Source organism: Geotrypetes seraphini, chromosome 6 (assembly GCF_902459505.1).
Source record: "Geotrypetes seraphini chromosome 6, aGeoSer1.1, whole genome shotgun sequence".
Classification (NCBI taxonomy): domain Eukaryota; kingdom Metazoa; phylum Chordata; class Amphibia; order Gymnophiona; family Dermophiidae; genus Geotrypetes; species Geotrypetes seraphini.
In genome coordinates this window covers 76,771,472-76,799,113 of record NC_047089.1, presented here as the reverse complement: position 1 = coordinate 76,799,113, position 27,642 = coordinate 76,771,472, and the positions used below count along the sequence as shown (strand labels likewise).

At 40.9% G+C, this 27,642-nt stretch overlaps 1 protein-coding gene across 5 annotated transcripts in view; it reads left to right on the top strand.

Moving 5' to 3' along the window:
* DIAPH3 (diaphanous related formin 3) overlaps positions 1-27,642 on the top strand; it is a 394,284-nt gene that overhangs the window by 6,976 nt on the left and 359,666 nt on the right. For all 5 annotated transcript variants that reach the window (XM_033949909.1, XM_033949907.1, XM_033949908.1 and 2 more), the window contains 3 exons: positions 14,652-14,831; positions 19,896-20,000; positions 26,088-26,218. In XM_033949909.1, the coding sequence (XP_033805800.1) occupies positions 14,652-14,831; positions 19,896-20,000; positions 26,088-26,218 (416 nt within the window). The remainder of the gene's footprint in view (positions 1-14,651; positions 14,832-19,895; positions 20,001-26,087; positions 26,219-27,642) is intronic.

The window sequence follows — 27,642 nt, the reverse complement described above, 5'->3', positions numbered from 1 at the left end:
GGGTGATTTGTTCCTCCTGCCAGCAAACTCTTCCCCCCCCCCATCATGCCAAACTTGGTGCTCTAGTGCAGTGGTCTCAAACTTGCGGTCCAGGGGCTCTCAGTATGTTTATCATAATCATAAAAGTAAAATAAAACAGTTTCTTGATCATATGTCTCTTTAGCTATAAATTACAATATTATTATTAAGGCTTAGCCAAAAGACATTAACTAGTTTTTCTGAGGCCCTCCAAGTACCTACAAATCCAAAATATGGCCCTGCAAAGGGTTTGAGTTTGAGACCACTGGTCTAGTGGGCTGTTCCCTGTCCCCGGTATCTTTTTTTGAAGACTGTAAGGAGAGATACTCACTGCCTGCAAACAAATTTTAACTAAGTCAAAGGCAAAATGTGAACTGCCTGGCATTTATAAGTCCACCTTGTAAACATTGGTCATTTTTACATTCTACTGTAAAATGTTACATGAAACCCTTTTTGCTGGCACAGTGCCTCCTGTTGTTCATTGCTGATGGTATATTTCTGATCATCAAGAATTAACATAGAATCTTAACCAGAAGGCATAAGTGATTGGGACTTGTATATAGCCTTTTTTTTGTAGTTACACAACCACATTTGGTGTTTTATATACAGATATTTCAGGCATTTTTCCTATCTGTCCTGGTGGGCTCATAGTCTTCTAATGTAATAGAATCTTAACCAGAAGGCATAAGTGATTGGGACTTGTATATAGCCTTTTTTTTGTAGTTACACAACCACATTTGGTGCTTTATATACAGGTACTTCAGGCATTTTTCCTATCTGTCCTGGTGGGCTCATAGTCTTCTAATGTACCTGAGGCAGTGGAGGATTAAGTGACTTGCCCAGGGTCACAGGGAACAGCATGGGGTTTGAACCCACAACCTCAGGATGCTCTCCTCCTGACGTACCTCATTCTGCTGCCCCTCAATATCTTTCCTGTCTTCTCTCCTATACACCTCCCAGAGAATTCTGTTCCTCAGATAAGCCGCTCTTAGCTTTACCCTTCTCCACTGCCAATTCTAGACTTCATTCCTTTCATCTAGCTTCTCACTAAGCCTGGAATAAATTACCCGAGTTTGTCCGTCAAGCCCCTTCCCTTATTTAAAAGCAGACTAAAAACCCACCTTTTTGATATAGCCTTCAATTCTTAACCCTACTCCTCTGCCCTTCAACCCAGCCAGCTGATTAACTGTTCTCCTTAACTGTATCCATGACATCCTGTTTGTCTGTCTTGGCTGTTTAGATTATAAGCTCTTTCGAGCAGTTTTCTTCTTCTTTGTGACTCTGTACAGCGCTGCGTATTTCTAGCGCTATAGAAATAATTAATAGTAGTAAGTGGTTTTTTTTTTTTAAACTTGGAGTGTTGTTTTTGAGCTTTCTGCTTGGTACCATGAGCTTGAATATGCAAAATGACAGCGACGTTGGATGTGGTCTCTTTATGTGTGTGCTCACTTGCATCTCAATGGCCACTCAGGAGCATGAAATTATTAAATCATGGCCTACATAGGAAGACTTCACAAGGTGAAAGCTGGCAGGATGGAGTTTCCTCTCAAAATCTCCTTAAGAAGATGGGGTTGGACCCATCAGACTAATTTGTGGTGAAAATTAATGCCAGCCTGTTGGCCTGCCTAGAAAGTAGAAAGAAAGACATCTGTATGGGGGAACCCAAGATGATGGACCACACTGCCCTCCATTTCTAGTGGAGTGGGCTGTAGGAGTGGCTGTGGAACCCCCTATCAGAAAGCAGTTATAGCTGATTTTGGATAAACTGGGTGTGATGGGTTTGAATGCAGTGTTGGTGCAGAGGCGAGTAGTATGATGGACACATTACTCCTGCTCCAACATCTGCATTCTGCAAACCTCTGACTAAGGTGATGCAGCTGGAAGAGAAACAAGATGAACTAGAGAACTGCTTCCAGTAGAATAACTTTTGATTAATGGGACTACCAGCTAACAGAGGAATTGGAGCTATGAGGCTTTTTGGAGTGATGGCTTATGTCTTCTCTTCTGTTGCAGAGTACAGTGGTACCAGTCCATATGGAGAGAACGCTTAGACTGGTCATACTAAACCTGTTGAATTATGCCCATAAGAGGGAGATTTTATAAGCTTTGCATAATGGAAAGCTGTTGGACTATAATTGCTGAAATAATCTTGACTTCGACTCAAATTATACAGTATAGTAAAATTAACCCTCAATTTGAGTGCAATATGATATATAAATATAACAAGGTTTCTATTTTTTAGCGATGTCCTCAGTGTGAATAAGTAAGCTAGAAGAGCCACAAGTCAAAGACTAATTGGCACTTTCGCTTGAACAAATATGAACCCAAGAAACTGTTTGTATGATGATGGGGCACACTGTGTGTGCAATTAAAATAAGTCAAATAAACACAATGTGAAACTCAATTTGATAAACGCTTGGTTTTTTTTTTTTTAAAAGAAAGATTACATGTCCCAAAAGGAAGGCGCTATACCAAAGGGAAACAGCAGTGGGAGTCAAATAACTAATCACCAGTACTTATCTTGCCAACTGCTTCTTAGCTGGTCAATCAAGTACTGTAGTTTCTTCAGGAACCGTGTTGCAATAGCTCAAGCAATCCCCATTTGGAAAAAAAGGCCGCTGCTGAGCAAAAAGGCAAAAAAAAAAAAAAGCCACAAACTACTGTTAGTAATAGATGCCCCAAGCAGAAACGGACTTCAAACTCTGCCTTAATTATAATAATAATTTTTATTTAGAAAACTGAACTGTGATGTCGCAACCAATGGGATTTACGGAGGAGTGGCCATAAGAGGAAATTAATTGCTACACTCTTTCGGTGTTAAATAGCCCCTCAGATTGGATTAAACTTATATAATAATAGTGTTCCATTTGATAAGATCATCCAACACCCTGGATTTCACTGAATCTAATTTGAAAAATCCAAAGCCAAAACTGTTCACGAAGCTGTATATGAAACAACTTATTTCCACTGTAAGTTTCTGGAACTTGTTCAATGACCAGCCATTTAAGCTCTTCAAAACTATAACTGTATTCATAACAATGTGATTCCATAGGAGCAGTAAAGGTTGCAGTATGCAACCTACTACAGTGTTCCTGCAGCCTACGTAAATCAAACTACAAGGGCAAGATGATTTGCATGTTGTAATGTGATGTAAGTGATAAGTTTGTTAATACTAGGATTGGTCCACGTGGAACCTCTAATGATATTCACACATATGGTACAAGAGCCACATGGGTCATGTCTCTCTTGTTGGATACTGTTGCTATAACTAAAGTCCCTTCTGGCACAAATAAAAAAATTTGCCAAGTTTTTGGGTCTGGAAAAAGACATACAAGGACCATTAGCAAAAATTTCATGCATGACCAAAACATGCCAATGTCTTCGAATAATCTGGGCTACTGTGGTAGCCTTGTCTGAATATGCGAGTATGCAAATTTGTTTCTCCAAGGACTGTTTTTCTCGAGATTGTAATAATAATTATGGATTGGCTTACCATGCTCGCAGATAGGCTTGTTTGATGGTCTATTTGGGATAATTTCTTAATCTAAAGCGCTGAGGATTGCTTCTTGAATTCCTCATTGGTGGAGCAAATCCTGCGCATGCACAGAAATTGACTAATGGGCAATGCTTGCGTGAGCTGAATAGGGAGATGACTCTTCAAATATAAATAAGTATTCCTGTCAATTTTCTTCCGGTATATGGTGGTACTCAAAACTGAACCTATTTTCTCTGTCAACAGTGGCAGAAGTTATGTTAATTTGACCAGCACTGAGTTTTCTGCTTTAAAAACTCTCCAGTTGGATTCCCGCTTGGTCGTCATTGTTGATAAGGGTGGGGTCATTGTAGTTCAAATAGGGACCAATATTTAGTCCAAACCCTCCTCAGCTCAAACAACAAAAAAATATAGAATACGTTCCAATTGGGGGTTAATTTTGCTATACTGTATAATTTGAGAGAAGTTGGTATTTTGTGAATTATTTCTCCATTGGGGTTTTTGTTTGCTATGAAATAATCTTAAAATAATATTTTCCTACTAAGTGTCAGCCAAGAAGAAAGCGTTCAGCCCTTTATGCTTGTGTTTAGTGGAGAAACAAATTTGCTTTACCTTGCTGTATCCTGTTTGCCTCAAGATAGACCACATTGGAGTGGTAAAAATCCATCACTTTCAATTAAAAATACTACAGCATACAGTATATGTATCATAAAGCAGTGAGGCAACAACTTGACCACTAAGGAGATGCATATTCTGGGCAGTTGGTTGCATCTGGGAGTTTGTCATGTTAAACCTCCCTGCCCCTCCCCCCCAAAAAAAAAACCCCAACAACAAAACACCCCAAACCAAAAAAACAACTTCAGTTTGGAGGAGGCTTCTATGCATCTTAGTGAAACCCAGATTGGGATTTTTTCTTTTAATTTGCATTTTAGTTTCTGGTTCCTCTGTTTGGATGACACAAGTGAACTGGAACTAAAAGTCTAAAAGGACCAGTTTATATAGGCCTGAGCTTTGCAGAATGGATTGATTGCAAGCATGATGAACTTGCAAAACCATATTGGCTCCTGTGAGACAGTGAGAGGACAGTTGTAAAGGGTGGCAGGGGACTTGGATGCTTACTGTGCCAGTAATACACTGAAGAGAGGGATCCTATGTTAATATCAGGATAAAGGAGAAGATTGGGGGGATAAGAACATAAGAATAGTGATACTGGGTCAAACCAATGGTCCATCTAGCCCAGTATCCTATTTCCACAGTGGCCAATCCAGGTCACACGTACCTGACAAAAACCCAAATAGTAGCAACATTCCATGCTTTGTAGGTGTGGTAAGAGACATAATAATTTTGGGGAGGACAAAGGGGATTGGGAGGGGTGTAAATTGTAAGGATTCAAAAAGGGCAAGGACAGTACTGATCGTCTCACAAGTGGCAAGATTTGGTTGTGGAAGGGTCTCTGGGAATTTGGGTTTTGCAGGAAGAGGGGGGATGCTGGGGCCCCTGTCAGTTTGCACCAAATTGCTTATAAACTCAGAATGCACTTCTTTTTTATTTGTTTTTTTTTAAATGGTAAATTTGAAAATAACTTGGAATGTGGCTGGTGTTTCCTTCCCTATAATGGCAGAGAATTTGACAGGCTTTAATAAATAGTGCTGCTACAGGAAAGTCACCTCTCTTTGTTAGAGCATAGTTAGGTGAAAATACGGTAGGTGGGCTTTTTACTGGAATCCCTGGCCCAGGGCTCAAGGAGAGTGGTAGCGATTCTTATCTGTAAGGGAGTGGATGCAGAGGTACCTAAGTCTTAGACACCAAAAGGTGGGTCATAAAAGCTTGGCTGATGATGGACTGGTAGCAGTTTTTCTTAAGTAATGTCTACGCAACCAATCAATATGAAAGTACCTTATGTTATAAAATCTTTTGGGCAAGCTACAAAAATGTGGGACTTTTCCACTTGAGAGCTCTCACTGGGGTTTATGGTCCGCAGTTGGATAAATCCCTTGTTCATCCCAAGGACAGCATTAATTATACAGTACAAAAGGTGTTCCCATATTAGTCGCAAGATTGTTGGCGGTATATAAGAATAAAGTTATTATTATTATTATTAGGTGAAATTCTAGAATTAGTAGATGGTAATGTAGAATTTTCCAAGACTGAGACTATGTACGTCTGAACGGCACAACTGACAACGTCGAGGCAAGATTACATGTTGCTGTTTTGGGAATTGTTTTCTAGTTTAGATTAGTAGAGACTGGCCCAGGGCGGAAATGGATCCTGGATGGATCTTGGATCACACAGTGGTGTGGATAAGCTTTACTAGAATTGGGACCCAATCTAATTCCTGAAAGTGGAGATTCCCCCCGCATCTTTACTCTGATCTGAAGTTTGGGAAGCTTCTCCTGAATAACTGGAATTCTATACAGTTTGTAATGAGCCCCATATACAAGCCCTGGTCTTATAGTGTGAAGCTGTAATAGCAATTTTGTGTTGGGAGTTGATAGCCCATTCAAGTCATAAATGAAAAAGTAGAGAGAGAAAGTTATAAGTTTTTGGAAAAGCAATGTAGAATAGATATTAAGAATTATTGTTCAGAGAGAAATTTTAAGTGCATTCATATTTTATTGGTGTTGATGCTAACGGGGGAGGTGGTGGTGGTTAATGTTGATCAGCATTGTTGTGTTCACCCATCCTTCCCCGATTTACTCAGATTCAGAATGTGAACATGGCTGGGCAAGAGGTGCTTTATTTTTGTTATATATATGCTGATCTAACTGCTATTTGGTAGATACCTGCTTAACTTTCATGGCTCACCTTTGCAGAATACTGTATATTTAAACACTTACCCAAAGGTTGTTTTATAGCATTTCATGCATAAACAAATAGAGGTTTTATTTAGGGGTGAACAGTGATCTTGCATTTTGCTCCCTATAGTAGATAATGCCTTTTTATTTTACTTCTCCTATGCTGTACGGCTTATAGAGAATGTGATTCTCAGTGGTTCCTGTTCTAATTTTTGGGCCTTTATTCTATAATTGGTGAGGGTTGGTTTGTATTCTGTGAGAGATTTAGTTGGCGTGTAGTTTGTGTGAGGATCCATAGCAGCCTGACTTGTCTGGCTTTTCCAGTGTATATTCACTGCTGTCATAACATAAGAATAGCTATACTTGGTCAGATCAGTGGTCCATCTAGCCCAGTATCCTGTTTCCAGCAGTGAACAATCCAGGTCACAAATACCTAATAAAATCCCAAAGAGTAGCAAGATTCCAAGCTACCAATCCCAGAGATAAGCAGTGGCTTCCCACATATTGATATTTTATGTGTGCAGAATTGAAGCTGCTAAGCTGTAAGCTCTGAAAAGTTTATTTGTAGGATTTAGGGCTAGATTCACTAAGGACACCGATCGTGTCCCGACCATTTTGCGACCTGATTCACTAACCTCGTGGCCAATCATCCTCTTATCCGCGCATGCAAATCAGGAGAAATGGCAGTGATTCACTAACAAAAAAACTGGAACACTGACTGGGCTGGCCGATCAAGAAACAAGCGACTGCTGGGGACCAGTCGCTCACGTCCTTTCCGACTGCATCTCCTGCTCTCTACCCTGACTCTCCTGCTCGCCGCCCCACTCTCCTACTTTCTGCCCCGACTTTCCTGCTCTCTGCCCCGACTCGCTGCCCTGCTTCTGCCCAGACGCACCTTGCCTTCCCCGCAATGTGAGCCTGTGGTTTTAACCCAAGGGTTTAAAGCATATTAAAACCACTGGCTCGTGAAGAATAAGTAAGGAAAAAAAAAAAAAAAGGTCGCTGCTCTGTAAGCATGCGCAGACCATCTACAGATGGTCTGCACAAGCGTCGGGATCGCTATTCAGCGATCCGTGCAGTTGGTTGGGGGCATGATTCTGATTGTTCCCATTTGCTTGAGGATGTGTCGTGAATTACCAACAGATAGGATCCGGATTGGATCGGTAGGGGAGTTTAGTGAATCTGCCCCTTAGTGTTAATTCAGAAATATCTGGCAGTGAAGGCATTTTGTTTTGCTATTGATGTGCTACCAGAATCTCAGGTGGGTGGGGGAGAGGGAGCATTAACAGAGTGAAAACTAGGGGTAACTGCTTTGCACGTGTTACCCCTATTGCCCATGGTGTGGTTATATTATGCTTTCCCATGACAGCGGCCACCCCTTGGTGGTGCAGAATAAGAATCCACCTAGGCAACGACACCATGGTTTGGGAAGCCCTGGTTTGTTGATGCATCTTTAGATAAGTAAAATGAAATTTCTTAGTATTTTATTCTTGCAAGAAATCTGGTTATCTCTTATGAAGACTGAGACACAGATGATTTTTTCCCCAGTTGCAGGATCGACAATTGAGGAACATAGAATGGAACTGAGCTCAGGATCTGTAGATGGCTTTTTAGGGTTTTTTTTATGGTTTGGAATGATTGTTTTTGCAATCCATGTTGACATATTTTTCTTGCATATTTACAAAGTAATGCTGTTTTGTGTTGAAATGCATCCTATAATTTGTTAAAGTTATGTTTTCTTTGCATTTACAAGACTGGTTAAATTTAGATTGGGTGTGGGGATGGTACGGGGACAATACCAATGACAGGGATGGAAAAGAATTGGGTGGGGATGGGGACCAGAATGCCCAAGCGCATACCTCCCTATTATGTAGTAATTCTTCCTTTTTTTAAAATTGGAAAATGGTCCTGTGTGTTGATGGAAGAAAAAGTGAATTGCTTATCTGGACAGTGGGATAATAAACCACACATACCCTTTGTTTTAGCTATGTGCATATTATGCAAACTGCCTAAGAATCGGACGGTATAGAAAATTTTAAAGATTAAATAGTATTCTTGCTAAATTTATTTGGCTGGGTAAAACTGCTCGAATTGCTTTAGCATCTTTACAGAAACCAATTGCGGCAGGTAGGGGTAAATTTTCCAAATTTTTATAGGTATCATCAGTCCTATATAATGCGTCAGGGTATATATTGGATCCTTCCTGAGCTCATGGAACATCTCCCTGATTGGCTATACCTAGAATGGCAACTTATGTCCCCATTACGGTTGTTTCATGTGTTGAGTATCAAATTACCCAGGTTTATTTTATTTTATTTATATAAATTTAAAGATTACAATATCAGATGATACCAGGAAAAAAAGGATTCTTACACAAAATTTAAACAATATTTATACATACAAACAAAATTCCTTTCCAAGCCCACAATAATGGGGAGACATGCTGCCAAATTTTTATACAAAAAATAAGAAGAAAACTAAGAATTGGTTCTTGATTCATCCTTATGAATCTTAAACCCTTTCCTACCGTTTGGGACTCTTACAACCTCCAATTTTTCAGTTATGAAACACATTAAAGAATAAAACTCATTTCTGTTCTCTAGCTAATAAGAATTGTTGCAATTGAATGGGATCCCAAAATACATATTCAATGTCTTGTAATTTAACAACATTTGCATGGAAATTTTAAATAGAATGATGCCTCAAGAGCTAACACTCTTGTTTAGCAGAGGACCAACCACCTACAGTGGAAACACAGGATATTACCCTTAAGGATTTGTGGTTAGGTATATCTAGAGTTGAAGGGATTCTCAGAGAAACAGTTAAACAAACATTGAATTTTTCACAGTCTGTGTCTCAAAAATTTGAAAATATAGATTCCAATTTGAGTTGTTTGGATAAAAGATTAAGTGTGGTTGAAACTCAAAGTAATACACTTCAAGCTATCTCAGTATCTGCTGTTAAGAATTCTACGGTGATACATTCAAAAATGGAAATGATGGAAAATGTTTACAGAGCGAGAAATCTCTGCTTGGTTAATTTCCCAGTAACTCATTTATTGTTTCCTGAAATTTTGTTAAGGAAATATTTTAAAGAAATACTGGGATTACCCAATGCGGAAAATTTCCCTTTAAATAATTATTATTATGTTCCTCAAAGGAAAGTACAATCTGCCCAGGAGGTGGACCATCTGGTTACTAATGAAATTAATTTGACAGAGTTTTTGGAAGATAGTCAGGATGTGATCCAGAGTAGGTCCACTCTGGTAATAACATGCATGAGTGAGATAGATAAAATGTTAATAATGAAAACTTACTTTAAAAATAGGTTGACAAAATTTTGTGGAGATTTGGTTAGAATTTTTCCTGATTTATCAAGAGCTACGCAACTAAGAAGGAAATAATTTTCAAATTACCCAGTTATGTTAAGGACAATAGTATTTTATTGGACACCTGGAAAACCTTGAAATTTATTAATAACTTAACAGATATTCCAGTAGAGAAATCCACTTATCAATCCTTATGGCCAAACTCCAAGATTCAAATTGGTGAGTTTAGGATCTTCTGGAAACACTGGATTCAGGCAGGTATACGCACACTAGATGATGTTGTATTAAATGGGAAAATACTTAATTTTTCACGATTGCAACAAACATTGGGTATCAAAGTCTCAAGTATAAAAGTGGTTGCAGTTGAAGCAGGCCATTCAGAAAGGGTTCCCTGATTGGCGAAATCAAAAAAATCAGTATAGTTTGCTTCCAGACGGATTTCCTAGGGCATCAGGCCGACCAGTGGTATAAATTAATATCTGGATATATGAATAAGAAACCGAAAACTAGTCTTAAAGACATTTGGAGAATTGAGATAAAGCAGCGGATTTCTGCGTCTCAATGGCCACGGATTTGGACTTGGAGGGTGAGATGTATGGTATCAGCATCTATGAAACAAACTTGGGGTTTTTTTTTTGTTTTTTTTTTTTTGTTACATAGAAGTTTTTGGACCCAGGTTAGATTGCAAAAGCTAGATAGTTCAAAATCTAGTAGATGCTGGCATTGTCATCTTGATATAGGGACGCTGAATCATCTGCTGTTCTATTGTCCTTTGATACTCAACTTTTGGAAGTCCATATGGGGGATACATTAATTTGATTTGTGAGACTGTGATTCCGTTATCTTATGAAACAGTAATCTGTGGGATACTATTATCCCCTAAACCACCAATAGATAGACATAAAAACAGATTGTTAGGAATTATGACTGGGATAGCCATCCAAATGATCACAACAAATTGGAAAAACTTTGATTGTTTGAATTTTAAATTTTGGTGGCACTCATTATGTCTTTGTTATAGGTTGGAAAAAATGATTACTGATCAAAGGGGTAATAAGTTATTTCCGTTGACTAACTTTATCAATAATAATTGACTGATTATAACTTACACATCCAAGGGATGGGTGGAAGGGCTGGGGATATCTTTGACTTTTACAGACATTAACTTGGGGAAGATTATTGATGGAATCCTCACTGACGATCACCCCTAAGTCTCGCTCTGCTACTGTTCTTGTTAGGATCTCACCATTAAGGGTATAAGTCCTGCATGGTTATGCACTTGGGTAGCCAAAATCCATGCAGGACTTATACCCTTAATGGTGAGATCCTAACAAGAACAGTAGCAGAGCGAGACTTAGGGGTGATCGTCAGTGAGGACATGAAGGCTGCCAATCAAGTGGAGAAAGCTTCATCCAAGGCAAGACAAATCATGGGTTGCATACGCAGGGGTTTCGTCAGCCGTAAGCCGGAGGTCATTATGCCATTGTATAGATCCATGGTGAGGCCCCACCTGGAGTACTGTGTGCAATTTTGGAGGCCGCATTATCGCAAGGACGTGCTGAGGATGGAGTCGGTCCAGAGAATGGCCACTCGGATGGTCTCGGGACTCAAGGATCTCCCGTACGAGGAACGGCTGGAAAAATTGCAGCTATACTCACTCGAGGAGCGCAGAGAGAGGGGAGACATGATCGAGACGTTCAAATATCTCACGGGACGAGTCAAGACAGAGGAAGATATCTTCTTTTTCAGGGGTCCCACGGCAACAAGAGGTCATCCATGGAAAATCAGAGGCGGGAAACTGCGAGGTGACACCAGGAAGTTCTTTTTTACTGAAAGGGTAGTTGATCGCTGGAATAGTCTTCCACTTCAGGTGATTGAGGCCAGCTGCGTGCCTGATTTTAAGGCCAAATGGGATCGACACGTGGGATCTATTCACAAGGTAAAGGTATGGGAGGGTCATTAGGGTGGGCAGACTGGATGGGCCGTGGCCCTTATCTGCCGTCTATTTCTATGTTTCTATGTTTCTATGGAATCTATCTATCTATCTATATATTTGTTTTCTTATTTAGTCATTTGGGTGGGTGGGAGGGGGTAAAAGTGACTTCATGGTTTTTGAAAGTTGAAAGTGTTTTATCTGGATTTATTATATGTACATCTAATTGATTGTTGCACTTTTGATGATTTAAAAATCAATAAAGATTTATAAAAATTTTTTTAAAATAAATAAAAATAAAATAAAGTCAATTTTTTAAACTTGTATATAAGACTGAGGAGTCTGTAGTAAAATTTGTGTTAGGTTTTTTTCAACATGAGGATATTCCAATAGGCTTTTCTGAATGGAAGATTTTCATATTGATGTATTGGATGATGTCATCTTGCTTGTGTGACTGATATAGAAAAGATCACTTACACTTGTTTTCTATGGTCTTCATCAATACCTCTATTAAGTAATTATGCATATTAATAGCAGTGTTCTCCCTAGGGCCTTATAGCTGGTCGCTGTGCCCGGCTAATTTAGATGACCGCTCAGCGAATCCTGCTGGTGCTGCCGATGCTCCTTCCCGGGCTGACTCGCCGCCAAAAATTTTGTTTGACACCTGCCTTTTTTTTTTTTTGCCAGCATGCTTTTACTTGCTTCAGGCCTTCCTCATTGCCGGGACCTGCCTACTTTCTGTTTCCGCGAAGGCAGGACCCGGCAGTGAGGAAGGCCCGAAGCAAGTAAAAGCAGCAAGTTGTAAGCTTCCCTCTGGGGCTCTATCGTGTGCGTGCCGGCTTCCCTTCTCTTCCCCACTCCCCCCCGGGACGCTACTTCTGGTTTCGGAGGGAAGAGAAGGGAAGCTTACAACTTGCTGCTTTTACTTGCTTCGGGCTTCTTCGCTGCCGGGTCCTGCCTTCGCGGAAACAGAAAGTAGGCAGGTCCCGGCAACGAGGAAGGCCCGAAGCAAGTAAAAGCAGCAAGTGTAGTGGTATACCATTTGAGAAAAACAAATGCACGGACATCGGACCCGATTCTGCTTGCTCTTTTAAAGCTCCGATCCAAGCAACCTTGGTGCCTATTGTGGAAGATAAAGTGGTCAGCCAGGAAGAAAAAAAATCAAAAAAGTTCAAGTTTAGTCAAGCTGTGATTTGAACTTTATAGGCATTTGTTTTTCATCCTTTAACTGGCAGGCAGAAGGATGCTCCATTTATTAATCTTGCAAAGTCTGATACAGGAAAAGCTAGAAGTGCATCAGGATTTAAGGAGCTTGGGGTGTGCAAATCCACTTAATGCAGAAATTACAGTAAAACAAAATCACTTTTCTATTTCACTGCAGCTCTAAGGTTTTTCGAGCTAATGTTCTTTTGCACTTAGCTATAGTCAAATAATGGATAGGAATATGTTTATTTCATTTAAGCTAAGGGAAAACAATATTTTTTCTGAGTATCCTTTAAATAATGGTTCACAAATTAATTCAGCCTGTTTTAAGGCTGGGTTTTGTTTTTCACATTATTGCTTCTGTTTTTATAATCCTTAAAAAATAAGGGTCAATTCTCCAAGTGGGTTCTTCCTCGTAGGCACCCTGAGACTGTACAGGGAACGCCTTTTCTATAGCAGTGAATGGGCTCCCAGGTTCCATTACAGAATGGTAGCATATAGCCTTAGATTCAGGCGCCTTACAGTTAAAGCAGCCATAGAGCTGACGTAACTAAGCATGTCCAATTGTGGGAGAAATGATTTTATTTTCAGTTTAGTGATCAAAATGTGTCTGTTTTGAGAATTTATATCTGTTGTCTATATTTTGCACTATGGCCCCCTTTTACTAAATCACAATAGCGGTTTTTAGCACAGGGAGCCTATGAGCATCGAGAGCAGTGCAGGGCATTCAGCGCATCTCCCTGTGCTAAAAACCGCTATTGCGATTTAGTAAAAAGGGAGGGGGTATATTTGTCTATTTTTGTATAGTTGTTCCTGAGGTGACATTGCATAGAATCATCTGCCTTGACCTCTTTGAAAACCTGCGGAATATAAATGATAATTAACATTTTCTCTGCGTACAGTGTGCTTTGTGGGGTTTTTTTTTTTTAATTTATTTTATTGTTGGTAGATCATTTTGACTTGGTTATTTTAAAAGTGGCTCACAAGCCCAAAAAGTGTGGGCACCCTTGCTGTAGAGCCATTTCTTGTATGACTGGATCAGCTATATTTATCTTTTTTTTTTTTTTTAGTGGTTTAAATTCATGCAGAAATAAATGGCTAGATTGAACCTAATGACCTTTTTTTAACCTCTATACCATTTGAAAGAGGGCAAATACTTCTTAAATTTAGTAAAAATATTCTGGCACAAGTGTCAAACCTTAAAAAAGGAAGTCATATTGAGCATTGGAAAATAATAATAATAATTAACTAATAAAAATAGTACACTTTTAGGGCTCCTTTTACTAAGTTACGATAGTGGTTTTAGTGTGCGCTTAGCGCGCGGATGAATTGCCATGCGCGCTAGATGCTAACTCCAGCATTGAGTTGGCGCTAGTTTTCCCATGTAGCGCAGGGGTTTGCGCGCGCTAAAAATGCTAGCGCACCTTAGTAAAAGAGGGGGTTAATTTTCCCCACCACCAAATTTCCCCATCCCACCCCACCCGGCTACTTTTTCATGCCACCCGGCTGGAAAAAATTTCTGGGGAGAACACTGAATAGGTTTTTTATATTTTAATTCACACTGAAGTTTTCTATAAGCAAATTTATACTGTATACCTTTGTAGAATAGTTTAGCTGTGATGTGTGTCATATCCAAACTAGGGGCTCCTTTTACTAAGATCCGCTAGCGTTTTTAGCGCGCAGAAACCATGCGCTAAACGAAAAATACTAATGCAAGCTCTATGGAGGCGTTAGCGTCTAGCGTACGCTAAAACCGCTAGTGCACCTATTAAAAGGAGCTCTAAATGTCTGTGATAAAAATATTGTGGGTAACAGCTGTTCAGTATAGAGATATTTCTTGCTCACCTAGCTTAATACGTATATTTTTTTTCTAATATTCAGTTGGATAGATTTGCCAGTATAAGGATGCCAGGTAACCGAAAAGAGAGGCCCCATCTGCTGCAGAGAAACTTACATTCCTCTTCTGCTGCTGTTCCACTCTCGGTGTCTCTGGATGTTGAAGAATATCCCAACAAACAGTTGTCAGAGAAGGAAATTTTAACACTTTTTGAAAAGATGATGGTGGGTATCCTTTGATGCTATTGATATTTACTGTTTGCAGGCATGTGGGTATTTTAGCCAACAATTTTGATTTCAAATATGTTTATTGAAACTTTTAGGGCTCTTTGTACGAAGGTGCGCTATAATGTGCGCTAGCCGAAAAACTACCGCCTGCTAAAGAGGAGGCGGTAGCGGTTAGCGCACGCTATTCCGCGCGTTAAAGCCCTAATGTGCCTTCGTAAAAGGAGCCTTTATAGTCAAATAAAACAGAACAAATAGAACAGAAACGGAGTCTGCCAAAGTATGAGTACATAATGACACAACAATAATATTGAACACATGTAGTAAATGTGAAGGTATGCAAACACACAAGGCAACCCCGTAGATGTCAAAAGTGAAATGTATCTGATCTGTGTATGGAAGCCTTCATTTCACAAATTATAGTGTAGTATTCATAAGTCATCCCAGGACAAACTCTTGCATGGCTGATAATGCCGGTGTAGCATTTATACAGTATAAGGTTCTCAGCGATATTTCTGTTTCTTTGAGGAATTTAGACCTGGCCACTGTTGCCAATATATAGGACAAAGCATTTCCGGCATGAATTATTTGTATGTTGGATTATTGCAATGGATGTTTGCTAATTCACCTAAGAGCTTATTAACAGTTTGTAAAAAATGTGGTTGTTCTCATGATAGCAGGTTGTATGAGAAGTATGTTATTTATTTTAGAGCACTTCCATTGACTGCTTAAATAACTTTAGGGCTTGCTTTAGACTCTTCTGGCTTTTAAAGCTTTGAATATTATTGGAATGGGCTATCTTATGACTTGTTTGACTTTATACTGTCCCAGACAAACATTAGTGTCCTCACATGGAAGTTATAGTAAACCTTTTTTATAGGAGATTTACTTAGAGAAGTGTTTCTCAACACGTGTTATTGCGTACCCTTAGGGGTATGCGAGCCGTTTGTTGGGGGGTACACTGCACTGTGTAGGTTTCCTGCCCCACTTCCTTTTTAATTGCTGCTGGAGATATCATGCCCTACTTCCTGCCTGTCCCTCCCTGCTGAAGTGCTGGTGGCCCTATACCCTCCTTCCTGTATTACCTGTTATCTCCTTCAGCCACACAGGGACGCGTTGCTGGCAGCTGCTTTTGCACACTGCACATGGCTGACCCGTCAGAAGGAAGGCTTGTGGGTCAGCCACATGCAGCATGTAAGAGCCACTGCCCGCAATGCGTCTCTGTGCTGCTGAAGGCAGGAAGGAGCAGCCCAACTGGATGGCTCTGAAGGGAGCGAGTGTGAGGGAGCAAGTAAGGGAGAGAGGGGACATGATTTTGGGACAAAGGGAGAAAGGAGGGAGGTAATTTGGGACAAAGGCAGGAAGGGGGCACAAACTCGTGACACAGAAGGAAGGGAGGGGGCATGAACATGGGACACAGAAAGGAGGGAGGAAGGAAGCACTAACTTGGGAGAATTGTTGGGCATGAGTGTGTGAGTGAGAAGGAAAGAGATGGTGCATATGGGGAAAGGAAGAAAGAGGAAAATTGGGCAGAGAGAGAGAGAGGGAGTGAGGTAGAGATACACGGGGAAGAGAAGGATGAAAGGGAGGAATGTTGGAAATGGTGGTGGAAAGGGAACACAGGGACAGATTGAAGGAAATGCAAGAGGGAGGAATGTTGGGCATAGTGATGGAGGGAGAGATGTGGCATGGTGATAGAAGGAGAAATGGGCTGGTGGGCAGGTGAAAAATGCTGCACATGATCCGGGGGATGAAAGAGGGAGAAATGTTGGATGTGGTAGTAGAGTGGATAGGAGAAATGCACCATGGATCTCTGTCTGTCTCTTTCTCTCTCTCTGTCTCTCCACTCCCTTTGCAGCAAGGGAGGGAATGAGAGAAAGACAGATAGACAGTGATAGAGAGGGAGACATGTTGCCAGTGGGGGTGGAGGAGAGAGGAAGAAAAGTTGAACTCATGGAGGAACAGAGAGAGATGTTGGTTGGGGAAGGGAATGAGGTCCAGAGGAAAGGAAGCGTGCAGGAGGCAGAAAGAAAGAAAGAAATATTGGATGCACAGTCAGAAGGAAGTACAACTGGAGACTCATGAAATCACCAAAGGTAGGAAAAATGATTTTATTTTCAATTTAGTGATCGAAATGTGTCAGTTTTGAGAATTTATATGTGCTGCCTATATTTTGCACTATATTTGTCTATTTTTCTATAGTTGTTATTGAGGTGACATTGCATATTTTAAAGTCATCTACCTTGGCCTCTTTGAACCTCCCCCCCCCCCCGAATATAAATAATTAACATTTTCTCTGTATACAGTGTGCTTTGTGGGGGGGTTGTTTGTTTTTTTAATTTTGTGGTTACCATTATGTATTAAGATTATATTGTGTATGTGAAAAATGAATGGAAGAAATTGCATTACAATTAGTACTATTATTATGGGGGTGGGCCTGGGGCGGAGCTTCGGAGGGGTGTTCGGTTGATATTTGTTAGACTTAGGGGGGTACTTGGCTTGAAGAAGTTTAGAAACACTGGCATAAAGCACCAGAGACTCACTTTTATATACACTTCTCCCTCCACATTCACAGATTTAGGACTCATGACTTCGGTTATTCGTGAGTTTCTAAACCCTGACCGACCCTCCGCCTCCCGGACCTCTCCACACTGTACCTGGTAGCCTAGCGGTGAAGCGGGGCAGGAGCGATCTTCCTACACTTCTGCCCCATGCAGAGCCGTCAACAAAAATGGCTGCCATGAGTTCCCGTGGTCTCACGAGACTACAGCGGGAACTCACGGCAGCCGTTTATTTTTTCGACTCTGCACGGGGTAGGAATGTAGGAAGATCGCTCCTGCCTCGCTTCACCGCTAGGCGAAAATCTGAGTTATATTAGGTTGCTTGAGATGATTCTTGGTATAGAAAAAGTGTTTGTATTGCTATTATTGTCAGGCTGGTATTTTATTTTGATTTTATGCTGAATATGATATATATTGTTGTTTTTTTGTAAGATGTCTGAAATGTGAAGTACTATTATGTGTGTGCTGTTGTATTTCGCCTTGAAAAAGACGGATTATAAATAAACCATAAACCATAAGATCGCTCCTGCCCCGCTTCATCACTAGACCACCACTGTGGGTCAGTCGGCCTTAAAAGTTTTTCACAATTTTTCAATAATCGTGGGCTGGCTCTGCCCCTAACTACCCCCCCACGAATATGGAGGGATAAGTGTATACGTTTCACAAGTATGGAACAGTCTGCTTGTAGTCTGGTGTTTTCTAAATAACTATCTAGTGAGATAAGTTAATATCTTATTTGAGGAAGTTTCCAGAGGCGGCATTTCCCAGTAGAGATGCACATTGCTGACTCTCAAATTGTGAAATGCATGAAAAAGATCAATTAGGGATATTAGGATAAATGCAGATGTGGAAGTTGTGGTCAGTTTCTGACCAGCTGGCAGTTCGAAGATTTCAAGTCTGGGTCCATTTGGAGTTGTTTCTGAGGCAGAAAATCCTTTTCTTCCACTCTAATACTCTAATGCTGTTTGAGGGTAGGGTTCAAGTCCTTCACCTCCCAAGATGCTAAATCGCTATTTTTTTATTTTCAGTTTTTGTTTATTTTTGTCATTTTTGGTTCAAATTCATGATGGTAGAAATCTTGGATTTTAAAATTGATCTTTTTATTTTATTTCTGCCTCAAAAACCCCTTGATTTGACACAAAATTGTTTAGGGGCAGGGGAGTCCATCCCAATCTGTTGAATGTGGACATTGATTGCACCGGATTGGCACTAGATCAGCGATTTTGTACTGTGTGCTGTAGTGCGCTGGGGAAGGGGACGGGAGCTTTGGACTTCGCATTCTTTGAGTAATCTTGGGCTGGGTCTGTGCCTTACGAAGAAAATCCCACTCAGAGGTCATCCTAGAGTCTGGCGCTAAACACCTTCGTTCCGAGTCTGGGGACTCTTGTCCTGGTGCATGTACCTCATCAGCGACCTGCTATGGTTGCAGAGTGGGCCTTTTTACCGGATTTTATTTGGCTTCTCTGAAAAGCGTATTCCTCAGATCCCACACGTTTGATGCAGCTGGCAGGTTCTTTGGGGTGTTTTTGGTCTGTTGTGCCTGTGGCAAAGCTTCCTGTTCATAAGCCCTCTCGTCTGACTATTTCAGACCTCGATTACAGTAGTTGCCATGCAGATATTATGATTTTTCTGTCTCCTGCCACTGACTTTATTTGGTTGTTGATGGAAAAAGTATTTTTTTTTCTCATGGAGGCAGTTTCTCTGGTGAAATAGCTTTGCACATACCATGACTGGAGTGAAATTCTCTGTTACTCCAGGGCATGTGATCTCAGTCTTCATAGAAAATGTTCACTACACAACTTGCATTGTGTTAAAGAGATTCCCTGTGGAGTCTGTAAAATGTAACATGTATAGGCAACCTATCCAGGTGTGTGGAAATTTTTGGGTCAAGCCTGTGGTACCCAAAATGATGAGAAATGTTTCTGTATCTTTCTGCCATATTTCCTTAGTCTTGGACTTCATTTCTTAGTACATGAGGATCTTCTCTCTCTGATTTACCAAATAATTGCTTGGTACCGACACATCTGATTAATGCTGCTCTGGTGGTTTTTCTCTTATAATTGTGTCCACATCATTTTATTTGTCAGGATGGGGATGTCCCAAGTGATCATAACACCTTCATTTACACAATTCTTGTGGAAATGATCCCAATGTTATTGCAATGTGTACACCTGCAAGAGTAGGAACTGATCCCTTCTTTACCTATAATACTCTGACACAGAGTAGACTGCTGCATGCAGGAAGAGCCATATATTTTCAGAATTACTAGTTCTGAGCTCTGTGAAAGCTATTATGTCCTGATGCCATCGGATGATCTTTTATGTGCTTGTTCAGGCATGTTCTTTATAGAGATTATTTATTAGAGGTGAGAAACGACAAACTTCCATTGTAAGCATTTTTTTAAAGGATCATCTTATAATTCTGGTTAATTGGTAGGTGCTCTGTAGTAAGGTGGCTGTTAATCCATTAATCAGGTTTTCTTTTCTTTTTAAATTCTCTGTAGGAAGACATGAATCTAAATGAGGACAGGAAAGCACCTTTACGAGGAAAAGACTTCATCACCAAAAAAGAAATGGTCATGCAGTATATTAGTACTGCTTCCAAGACTGTAAGTAAATCTTCTAGATTATTTGGTTTTAGCTCACACCTTTTTCAGTAGTAACTCAAGGTGTTACATTCATCCTCAATCTCAAAACAAAAATCTGTCTTTTAACATGGTCAGTAAACCAGTCAGGTTCCAGCTGGTTTAGCCTGCATGTATTTTAGGCAGATTATCAAAATGGCTTATGAAGGTCTTTTCAGAGTTTTCTAGCAGTCTCCAATTCTGCTATGCAAATGTAGTACAACGAGGTAATTAATATTAAAATTATCACTCTGAGTGATTTCTCTATAATCGCCAAGTGATTCTCTAATCTTGTGCCACATTTGTGGCCAAAATTTGCCAACAGCTCTGAGTTGTCATTGCCTTACTTTCTGATCAGTTACTGAGCGCTGATCGGCTCAAGTACTGACAGGAAAGTAAGGTTTGACAGCTCAGACCCCCCCATGCAAATAACTCCCCCCCCAAAAAAAAACCCCCCAACACCACAAATTGAAGATCGACAGGAGAGATGCCCACTCTCTTACCGTGTCGCACAATCACCCAACACTGCTACACCCCCCCCTTCGCAGTAGGAGATAGATGTCCACCCACTCCTGCCGCCAGCTAAGAAGCCACCTACTTCCAAACAAGCATTGCAGGTCTCTATAGCATTGAGTCCCTTGATACAGACCAAACAAAGAAGCCGCTGCTCTCCAGCTTCACATGTTGTCTCTTCCACATGGTGTGCATCACCCACACCGGGACAACCTGCTGCATCGATGGTTCCGGCTGTTGAGCCTTCAGTACCAGTGCCTTCTTTTAGGGAGCTCGGTAATATATTTAAACTGCATTGCATGCCGGTACTAGCATTGACTCCCTCGGAACCGGCCCAGCTTGAGCATAGCGTTACAACATTACAAGGCCTCAAGGTACTCCTGTCAGCTGTCTATTGGAGCATCAAATTCCTCAGGGATCTCCTGTGAGACACCGTCGTTCCCCTTCTAGATGACGTTCAAGGCATTGATCTTCACACTGATATTCTCACTCGTCTCACCAATGCTCCTCTTCGAAGCATCGACACTCTTCTTCAGGGTGATTGACTTCAAGATATCATTGCTCCTCCTTATACTTTGAAGCGTAAGAGGGACACACATCGGTCCTTGTCTTCATCAGATCGGTACCGAAGACATTGAAAATCTTCTAATAGACACAGTGTCTCCAAGCCTTCTATATGATTCAGATGTATGTTCTGACTCGGACTGTTCACCTACTTTATCTGCACCTGAGTCTTATGGCATTCCTTTGGCACAGTTGTCACAGAAAATGCCTCTTAGGGGAAAATCTCCTTTAGAGAGGCTTTTCTTTACTAGATACATTAGACAGCTAGGCAAAGCCCTAACTGTCAAATTGGAAGCTGACAATGGTCACAGTGCGGAGTACTTGGAGGCCTTGGACTATGATGAGCCTCCCAAATAACTCCTCAAGTTACCGTTACATGGCATTCTTAGAGACACTTCTCATAAATTGGGGAAACTCCTTTAACAATTATGGTGGCTCCAAGAAAACTCGATTCCTTATAAAGAATAATTTTTTGTCCAGGGTTTGATAAGCTACAGCTTCAACATCAACCCTGGTGCTGGAATCAACCCTTAAAAAGTCTTTCAATGGAAAAGTTTATGCCTCAGCGCCTCCAGGGCTTGAGGGCTGTACTATGGACAAAGTTGTACGTCACCTTTATCAGAATTCCATGCTGACGAGCAGGATCCTTAATTGCAATTTCTACATTTCCTGTTATTTAAAACAACTGGTAAAACAATTGCCTAGCTTTGACCAGTATATTTCTTCACAGAACCTTCCACAATATCAACAGATTGTGCAAACTCTCTCACAGTCCAGACAGTATATAGCAAGGTCAGCCTATGATGCTTTTGAGATGTCCATCTAGAGCATCGTTTATGTCAGTGGCTATGAGACGTCTAGTTTGGCTAAGAGTTCTGATATGGACATCAATCATCAATCTTCAGGACAGATTAACTAATATTCCATGCTTAGGAGATGAACTTTTTGGTGATTCCAGCTACACAAAAATTAACTCTTCATGAAACCAGTTGGAATTCTTTGGTCAGAACAAAGATTAAGCCTTTGATTTCAAAAAACGCAACCAAGCCTTTTTATTTCTATCAAAGACGATATACTACTAAACCTTCTGTTTCTAGACTGCCTAACAAAAGAAGCAGAAGCAACAGCGGTTTCAGAAGGCTCAGATGGCAGCTCCTCAAAAACCTTCTCAGTCTTTTTGATGCACTTCTTGAGAGTATAGCTGCTGTTCCCCTATCTCAGCCTCTTCCTCATCCCTTCAGAGGTCGTCTACAAATCTACCATCAATCCTGGACTCTAATAACAACTGACTTGTGGATTCTCAAAGTCTTCAAGGAGGGTTACTCTCTTCATTTTCTCACCATTCCTCCAGATCATCCTCCAAGACAGTCCTCTTTCAACCCGCAGCAGACATGCCTTCTTCGGGAAATAGAGGCTCTCCTTCTAAATGCCATAGAGGTAGTGCCCCACTCTCTGAGAAATTGGGGGTTCTACTCCAGGTATTTTCTCATCCCAAAGAAGACAGGAGGCCTACATCCAATTCTCAACCTTCGAGACCTCAACAAATTCCTAGTCAGAGAACAGTTTTGAATGTTATCCCTGGAAACTCTATACCCATTATTGGTTCAAAACGATTGGCTATGTTCTCTAGATCTAAAAGAAACTTATACCCATGTATCAATTCATCCTGCTCAATTCAAGTTTCTGAGATTTCAAATTGCCCATCAACACTATCAATACAAAGCTCTGCCCTGTGGCTTGGCCTTTTCTCCAAGAGTATTCACAAAATGCCTTGTAGTGGCAGCAGCTTTAAGGGATCACAGATTTCAAGTGTTTCCCTATCTCGATGACTGGCTCATAAGACGCCTCTCTTTAGGGGGTGCTCTCAGCAACATAGTTAACAATCCTGCTTCTTCAACAGTTTGGGCTTTTGAAGTCAACTTTCCAAAATCTCAACTTCAACCCTCTTAAACTCTACAGTTCATCGGAGCCCTGCTCGTTACCATTCAACTCGGGACGTTCCTACCTCAACAAAGACAGGACAACCTAATTCAACTTTGCAGTCAAGTATATCATCTTCCATCCATCTCAGCCAGACAAATGATGAGACTATTAGGCCATATGGTGTCTACAGTCCACGTTACCTCCTTCGCAAGACTTCATCTCAGAACAGCTCAGTGGTTCTTGTCATCTCAAGCTTTCGATCCTTTCTCACAGAGCATTACAATCACATCATCACTTCTTCAGTGGAATTCAAATCTTTCCAAAGGGCTGCTGTTTCAAACACCTCTGCATCAGAAGGTCCTGACCACAGACTTGTCCATGTATGCTTGAGGAGCTCACCTGGATGGTCTCCAGATGCAAGGTCATGGTTCTGCCCAAGAACAGAACCTCCACATAACCCTCTTGGAACTCAAGAGTGATTTGCAATGCTCTGAAGACTTTCTAGCACAATATATCCAACCACATCCTCCTTGTCCGCATGGACAATCAAGTCACAATGTATTACATGAACAAGCAAGGGGGAACAGGTTCTCGACTCTGCCAAGAAGCTGAGAAAATTTGTACTTGGGCAATTGCTCGAAACATATACCTCAAAGCTGTCTTTGTTCAAGGAGCACAAAATACATTTGCCGACAAACTCAGCAGATATCTGTGACCACATGAATGGATGCTCTACTCTGTCTTGCATCAGATATTTTCTCATTCAGGGACTCCCCAGACCTATTTGCATCTCCCAGCAATCACAAACTACCTCAATTTTGTTTCAGGCAATATGCTCCTCATTGTCTAGATTGGACGGGCAAGTTCCTTTATGCGTTCCCTCTGATTCTTCTCATTCTCAAAACACTGGACAGACATGGTATTCCCTTCTACTTCGGCTCAAGATCAAAGATCCAATAATCCTCCAGATCTTTTTATCTCTTCTAACTCGGAGTCAAGGGTCTCTTTTACATCCCAATCTGCAGTCGTTGCACCTGACAGCTTGACTTCAGCAGAAACTGATCTATCTGATTTGATCAGAGTCATTTTAGAAGCATCCCAAAAACCTTCTACACAGCAGCAACATAAATGGACACTGTTTTCAGCATGGTGTGATCTTCATCTTCAAGATGCTTCATCCTCCTCTATACCTTCAGTGTTGGAATATCTTCTATACTTATCCAACTCGGGTCTCAAAACCACTTCAGTCAGAGTTAACCTTAGTGCTATCGGTGCTTTTCATGTTCAAGTCAATAATAAATCTCTTGTGGTTCATCCTCTTGTTTTCAGATTTATGAATGGTCTTTTTAATATCAAACACCTCTTAAACTGCTTCCAGTGGTTTGGGATCTTAATGTTGTTCTCACCAGATTAATGAAACCTCCCTTTCATCCAATGTTTTCTGCTCATCTTAACTATTTCACATGGAAAGTAGTATTTTTTAATCTCCATCACTTCTGCATGTCGAGTGAGTGAGCTTCAGGCATTAGTGGTGGACCCACCTTTTACAGTTTTTCACTATTATAAAGTAGTTCTCCGCACCCATCTGAAATTCTTGCCAAAAGTGGTTATGGAATTCCATTTAAATCAATCGTTCTTCCAGTTTTCTTTCCAAAACCTCATACTCACCCTGGTGAAACAGGTCTTCTTACCTTGGACTGCAAACGAGCATTGGCTCAGTCTTACATAACATCTCCTCAAGTGTTCATATCCTTTGATCCCAACAGATTGGGCCGCCCAGTAACCAAGAGAACTATTTCTATATGGCTTGCGGTCTGTATTTCCTTCTGCTGTACTCAGGCTTGGCTGTAGCTCGAGGGTCATGTAACAGCACATAAAGTCCAAGCTGTGGCATCTTCAGTTGCATTTTTGCGTTCCACTCTCATTGATGAAATCTGCAAACCAGCTACTTGGTCATCAGTTCTCACGTTCACGTCACCCTACTGTTTGGCATCTTATTCCAGATGAGACGGGCACTTCAGCCAAGCATTCTTACAAAATTTATTTTCTTAAAGACCAACTCTCCCTCCAACCCTCTGTAGTAAGCTAGGGAGTCCCATATGTGAGAATATGCTCCCCACTTGTCCTAGGATAAAGCACAGTTACTTACCGTAACAGGTGTTATCAGAAGTCAGCTGACAGATATTCTCATATCCCTCCCACCTCCCCTGATTGGCTTCTTATCTTGCTTATGGACCTGAGGTGCTGTGAACCTCGGTGAGCGGGAAGACAGATGCGCATGCGTGGTGCAGGCAGTCACGAAGTTTCTTAAAACTTAATGACAGTTCACTTTTCATACTGTCTGTACCGGACTCCATGGATGATGTCACTTATATGTGAGAATATCTGTCTGTTATATCCAGATAACACCTGTTACGGTAAATAACTGTGCTTTATGTTTAGGTTGGTATTTAGGAGAAATGTATGTAATTGATTGAACTCATATGCTAGATAATGTTAAATCTATACAAGTCACACATGTGAGAATTAACTACTGTAAAATCATTTTTCTTCAATTTCAAATATTTTTATTGAGATTTTTAGTAAAATAGAATATAACATGTAAAACAAATATGGTAGCTGTATGATAACATAAGTAGACAAATAGGGTAGTCAGATAATAATAATAATAACAACAGTTTATATACCGCAGGACCGCGAAGTTCTATGAGGTTTACAATGATTAAAAGATGTTACAGATTTGAGTAGATTTAACAAAGTTAAGGGTTAGTGATTAACAGTTCTGGGGTTCAGTAGTTGTGGACTAAGATTGTATAGATCAGTTACCTAACTACTTCAAGAACAGATAGCATACAAGTAATGAAAATTCTGTAATCACACAAAAGCGTGGGTGCCAGTGTCAGCTCCCTTTACCTCTAGATATGGCTCCCTAACTTTCTTCTATTTTCCAGCATTTCCACCACCTTGTCCAGAGTCTTGCTTTGGGTGCTGTTAGTTTTACTTCTGCTATGCTTGATGATATTTTAACCAGCTGGGATACTGTATAGACATAAGATTTTCTTTCTGACGCAGGGTAGTCTGAAGAGTAGCAGACAAATCTCACCTCAGGAGTTTATCCTTGAATTGAAGTCAGGAGCTGCAGATGACAGACTTATCACATACTTGCAGTCCCTTCGTGTTTCGTTGACCAGCAACCCAGTCAGGTATTTGTTAGAACAGAAATTGTAATGAAACTTTTTATGGTATAGGATTTGTTTTGTTTTTCTAATAACATATAATGGTATGTAGACATATACAATGAATATATAACAGCTCACATAAGTGGGTTACACATCTCCCTCATTATTCGCGGGGGATAGGGGCAGAGCCGGACCGCGAATAGGGAAATACCGCGAATATCCGGCTCTGACCCACCCCCGTCTCCCCCCGGCATCCCGGCCTTACCTGGTGGTCTAGTGGGCTTTCGGGGCAGGAGCGATCTTCCTACGCTCCTGCCCCTTATAGATCACCAATAGGAAATGGCTGTAGGGAGTTCCCGTCGTAGTCTTGAGAGACTACGGGAACTCACGGCAGCCATTTCCTATTGGCAATCTGCACGGGGCAGGAGCTTAGGAAGATCGCTCCTGCCCCGAAAGCCCACTAGACCACCAGATAAGGCCGGGATGCTGGGGGGAAGGCAAAAATATGTTGTTTTTTTTTTTGCGATTATGTGAAATCGCAAGTGGGGAAACCGCAAATGGGGAGGGGGAAGTGTAATTGAGATCAGTTTGAAAAAGATAAGAGGTGTAACGTTGCATAAGGCTTCATCTGTTTACTATTGAATCATATTTCAAGAATTGAGTCTGATATTTTACTCCCAGAGATAGGCAGGTAATGTATAGCAAAGTAGAATCTGTCTTATTTTGAAACCAAATGTGAACCTGAAGAGAGATAAATGATCAAACAGTTACAAATTATGTAGATATAAAGAATGCATGTGAACTGTGCTTTTTGTGTGTCAGTTATTTTTGCTTTTGGGCATTTAAAAAAAAATTCTGATTATTGTATTGCTATTTCTGATCTGTGGATGCTGCTGCTTGCATCGGGCACTGAATTGGAGTGGTTCTTGGGGACCCGCAGTAACCTTTTCATACTGGAGGGACTGCATTGTGTGATTGATGGCTGCACTATTGGATCCTTCCTTCTGGCACTGGAGATTGTTGTGTACCACTTTTCTGGCGGGCCGGGACCAAGAACAGTTAACGGAAGCTGTGTTGTTGGCTTGCATCGGTGGAGCCTGCCTGGATGGTGTGCAGCGTTGGATGACCTTTCGTGGCATGCTTCTTCCTGGTTTCTTTGCCTTCTGCTCTTGGGCCCAGATTGCAGCTGTTGATTCTTTCACCTCTGGCAGGGATGGCCCAACAGCCCACCATCACTTCTCTGTGTTGATCCTTCCTTGCAGATGTGGAGCTCTATTGAACCTGATTGATGATTGGACTTAGCACCAGATTGGAATTTATTTTGCTCATTCTCCAATCTCTTAAACTTATTTGTGTATTTTAATTTTATTCTTTTTATTTCTTTTATCTTTTTATTTTTTTTATTATTTGAATTGTACCTTTCCCTCACAATTCTTTTTATGTTATAT